General features: G+C 31.5%; 1 protein-coding gene across 1 annotated transcript; it reads left to right on the forward strand.

Annotated features, from left to right (window-relative positions):
- Positions 1 to 605: 605 nt before the first annotated feature.
- LOC107853557 (berberine bridge enzyme-like 21) lies at positions 606 to 2,451 on the forward strand. The gene has a single exon (XM_016698548.2). The coding sequence runs from the start codon at positions 686 to 688 to the stop codon at positions 2,351 to 2,353; it is 1,668 nt and encodes a 555-aa protein (XP_016554034.2). The 5' UTR covers positions 606 to 685; the 3' UTR covers positions 2,354 to 2,451.
- The last annotated feature ends 2,657 nt before the right edge of the window (positions 2,452 to 5,108 follow it).

Genomic DNA, 5,108 nt, shown 5'->3' on the forward strand with positions numbered 1-5,108 from the left:
TAATTATATGTTAATGAAGAAAATAAAAAAATACGAGTAATTATATTTAATCGTAAGAAGTAAAGATTGGAAAATGAGAAGAAAAGAGAAGAAAGATGAATAATGTAAATCGAAAAAAATTAATAGAAATAAAAAAGAAATTTATAAAAAAGAAATTAAAATACAAAAAAATAAATAAAATGTAACCTTGTAATTACATCACATAATTACACTCAATTCCCAACCCCTAATTAAGAATAAAGTTATGTAATTATATCTTATTTCAATCCGCTTGTGGTTTTCCAAACACATCCTTAACTATTTCTTAGTTTCACCTTTTATATTGGGAAGATGCGTATAGTTCAATGATAGTATTGTCCTAAAAAAATAATAGTTATTTTAGTAGGATATTTACATAGGTTCAATGACAATTTAAGGAATTAACTCGATTCTTACATACTATCATATTTGTTATTGCAAACTATATTCTAGTCTAGCAACAAATAAAGAACAGAGAGAGTACAATCTACTATAAAAGGAAGAAAATTAAATGTCATATCTAAATTTTTAAAAAAGGAAGAAAATTTAATGTCATACCAAAATTTGCCACTTAGTTCAAATAACCTTTTCTTTAAATATTATCATCCCCTTTTAGCCAACAACACAAAGCAACCAAAGCAAGTGAAAAAAATTGAAATCATCAATCATGTCTTCTTCTTGTCTTGTTTTGTTTCTTCATTTTCTCTTGCTTTTAAAATTCAGTTCCTTATCTGATGCTTCTTCTGTCTATGACTCATTCATCAATTGCCTCTCCACCAAATCAATTCCCCAATCAGAAATCTCCAAAATCGTCTACTCCCCAAATAACCTCTCCTTTAATTCCATTTTACAAGCCTATATTAGAAATCGTCGATTTTTTAACTCCTCCAAAACTTCCAAACCGGCCATCATTGTCACCCCTACGGAAGAATCCCATGTCGCTGGCATTGTCCTTTGTACCAAAGAGATCAATTTACAGCTTAAAATTCGCAGCGGAGGCCATGATTATGAGGGCATTTCATATATGTCGAATGTACCTTTTATTATTCTTGATATGTTTAATCTCCGAGCAATTTCCATAGATGTCAATGATGAAACGACTTGGGTACAAGCAGGTGCTACTTTAGGGGAACTTTACTACAACATTTGGATGAAAAGTGAAGTTCTTGGTTTTCCGGCGGGTGTTTGCCCTACTGTTGGTATTGGTGGGCATGTCAGTGGCGGTGGATACGGGAATATGCTTCGTAAGTTTGGACTCAGTGTTGATAATGTATTGGATGCTCGACTGGTGGATGTTAATGGTAGAATTCTTGACAGGAAATCAATGGGTGAAGATGTATTTTGGGCAATTAAAGGTGGTGGTGGTGCTAGTTTTGGTGTCATTTTAGCCTTCAAAATCCAACTTGTTCAAGTTCCACAAACTGTGACTTACTTCAAAGTTGAAAGGTTTTTAGACCAGAATGCTACTGATATTGTTGTCCAGTGGCAGAATGTTGCTAGCAAAATTGACAATAATCTCTTCATAAGGCTACTTATACAACCCGTTACAGCAAAAAATAAAGAAAAGGTCGAGGGTGCAGAGGACACAAAGACTATACGTGCAACATTCATAGCGTTGTTCCTCGGTGATTCTAGTACACTAATGTCTCTTGTAAGCAAAGAATTCCCTGCTTTGGGATTAACAAAGAAGGATTGTTTCCAAATGAGGTGGATTGATTCAATCCTGCTGTGGGCAAATTTCGACAACACGGCAAGGCCAGAAGCCTTGTTAAACAGAACAGGGGATTCATTAGTTTTCTTGAAAAGAAAATCGGATTACGTTCTAGAACCAATACCTAAAGATAAATTGGAATCAATTTTTCAGAAGATGATTTCTTTGGGAAAAGTAGGGCTAGTTTTCAATCCTTATGGAGGAAGAATGAATGAAATTCCCGAGGACGAAACTCCATTTCCTCATAGGGCAGGGATTATTTTTAAGATTCAGTATTCAGCGAATTGGAATGAATCGGGATTAGTGGCAGAAAAAGATTACCTTTCACAGATAAGAGATTTGTACAGCTACATGACTCCATTTGTTTCAAAGAACCCTAGACAAGCCTATCTTAATTACAGGGATCTTGATATTGGTACAAATGATCAAGGCCCAAACAGCTTAGAACAAGGACGAATATACGGGACCAAGTATTTCAAGAACAATTTTAATAGATTGGTAAAAGTGAAATCAATGGCGGATCCACAAAATTTCTTCAAAAATGAGCAGAGTATTCCTACTCAAACTCACTCCATTCATGCCAAATGGACAAGAAAATATAGGAGGATGTTCCAATCAAGGTGAATACTTCATCCAAGTTCCAAGCTATGTTCTAATAATTCAAATGTCAAGTATATATCCTTGTCCGGCGAATGCAGTGGTGGCACTTGGAGAGACTAGGTTGAACTTTGTTTAATTAAGAGTCATTTTCACTTCTTTAATACTATTAGTTTGAAATTTTATGATTGGGATTAATTAAATCAGAAATTTCGTGTTCAAACTTTAAAATAAAATCAAACCTACGATAAAAGTTTTGATTAATCGAGATCACAAAGCGAGTAATTATCATCGGACAAGAGATAAAGTTACCAATCAAAAAAAAATTAACGGTCGATTTTTAATATTGTTGGGCACATGGAAGGTAGGTCAATAACAAAACCATAAAGGCAATAAATAAGATAAAAAATTGTTGGCTTTGTGTACCACTAGTGATGGAATCTAATACATGAAATATTTTCAAGAATTGGATTCACAGCCATTAGAATAAATTCACCAAATTATTCTTCTTAGCAAATTATTTTTATCTTGTCCCAAAGTTTGTTAAATGCTACCTCACACTAGTTTCAAAATTACACTAAACTAAACCTCGCAAATGTTTTGAAAAATTATTTCGTAAACCACGAATGTTACTAGTGTATTCAGTTTGACGTACTAGTTTGAATTTCAACTTTTAGTTCATATAAATTCGATCTTATATAGGTCTTTTTAGTCCTTAAATGTTTTGATATACTAAAAGAAGAAAAATGTCATTGCAATATAAAGTCGAAAAACCAAAAAATAAATGAAGTGTAAGGTACCTGTTTTTTTATTTTTTTGGGATCAAATCCTACCAAGTATATATTTTAATTAGTTTTCGTAGTTTTTCAGTTAATTTGAATGGGGTTCTAACTATTTTTATGAAGCCTCTAAGCTTAAAAATAAAATGTTAGAAAAAACTAAAAGAGAATGCTCCTTTGAATTATTAACTTTTTTGGAATATAGTTAGGACCAAGTAGTTGGGAAAAAGGCCTAGCAAGTTGACCTGATAATTGGAGACACATAATTTTCTGATGGATTAACTACTCCTAAGATAATGAGGACCACAAATTAATAGAGATAATGTCATTATCAAAGGTTTTCGTATATACTAGCATCATTCCTACAGTTATTCCTCCTTTCGAAATTAGGTTATCATCTTTATTGGTGAACTAATTTTATGACACCTTTAAAATCATATATATTTTAAACCATGATAAGTTGGAAGAGGATCCCTTAAAAGTCAAGCTTCAGTATCCATATTCTATCATAGGTGAAAGAATTGATAATGAACAATGATATATTAGGGGGTAGGATAAGTTAGAAACATAACCATTAAAGGTAAAGTTTCAACATTATTGATAGTTTGTTGTTCATAAAGGTAGGAGGAGAATTCATATTCCATCATAGGTGAAGGAATTGGTAAATGATACATTGGGGGAGGGCAAATGCACATGTAGATGTTTGGAGGATTGTTATTATTTAAGGTATAGCCATAAATATAAAATGTGTATATAGTTAGTCACTTCAAAATTATCATCAAAGTTAAGAGGTTGAAGTTGAAGAATTTAAGTTTAAAGCTGTAAATTTCAATCTTTTATGTCTTGCACCTACAATGATAAAGACTTTTAACGGTGCAAAATATGCATTTTAACAACGAATGCTAACGCTTTATTGACATTATTTAATTGTCGATAAGTGTATTGACAATCTTTCAGTGTGTAACCAAATGAATACACACCTCTCTTAGCATACATATGTGTTTTTCAGATGTCAAACACAAGCATGTTTCACAGAATATGAGCATATGTTTGAAAAAAAAAGGTTATCGACTAGAAGTATGAAGATAAAAATATTATATAAAGAGAAATTTATTGGGTTCGAAGTCGAGAGGGTGTCATGCAGAAGCTAAAGTTGCAAACTAATATAGTGATAATTCAGATGACACAAAACTAAACTAAAAACATAATAATATTGATATAGTTTAGTCAACTGGCCTACATATGAAAACTAATATTAAAGAAAACATTAAACTATTGGGAGAAAATCTCCCCCTAAACGAGACTCTTTGAACAACTACATTGTGGATGCTATTGTGTTATGGTATGAGAAGGGGGCATTCTATTTATAGAGTTTCAAAACTTTTCCTCTAAGAAAGAGGTTTGCCAAATATGAAAAAATTTTATATTTTTCCTCTAAGAAAAGTAAAACTTAAATTTGGTAAAAAAATCAGGGCAAAACCCTAACAGAATTTTCTTGTATAGAGATAATTTCATGTGCAATTGTGTACATAACGATAATTTGTGTATTCATGAAATATAGCAATAGTTTGTTTCAAAATGTAACGAAATACATTGAATCAATGTGCAAGCCAAAAATACTTATTCATGCCACTGTATTTTTATTATATACACATGATTTTTAATAAAACGAATACACTCATACATTTATCTTCTTATTTCAAGTCTGAAATACAAAGCAGCTCTTAAAATATAGTAATATACACATGATTTTTGGTGGATGGTTGGACAGTTTCTGGTAATGATACAAGTATATTTTATAAAACTAGTTTATGTGTATGCGCCTTGCGCGTGTACCTTACTTTAATGAGTTCAAACATGACACTAAATAGGATATTTGTTTAAATAATAAAGATGAATATAATAATTAAATTTAATATCTTTTGAGTATGTAAAGATGAATAATTTATTTATTAAACCTAATTAACCTTTACCAAAAGTATCTGTAAAAGTCGATCGACATT

The sequence above is a fragment of the Capsicum annuum genome, chromosome 7, assembly GCF_002878395.1.
Source record: "Capsicum annuum cultivar UCD-10X-F1 chromosome 7, UCD10Xv1.1, whole genome shotgun sequence".
Classification (NCBI taxonomy): domain Eukaryota; kingdom Viridiplantae; phylum Streptophyta; class Magnoliopsida; order Solanales; family Solanaceae; genus Capsicum; species Capsicum annuum.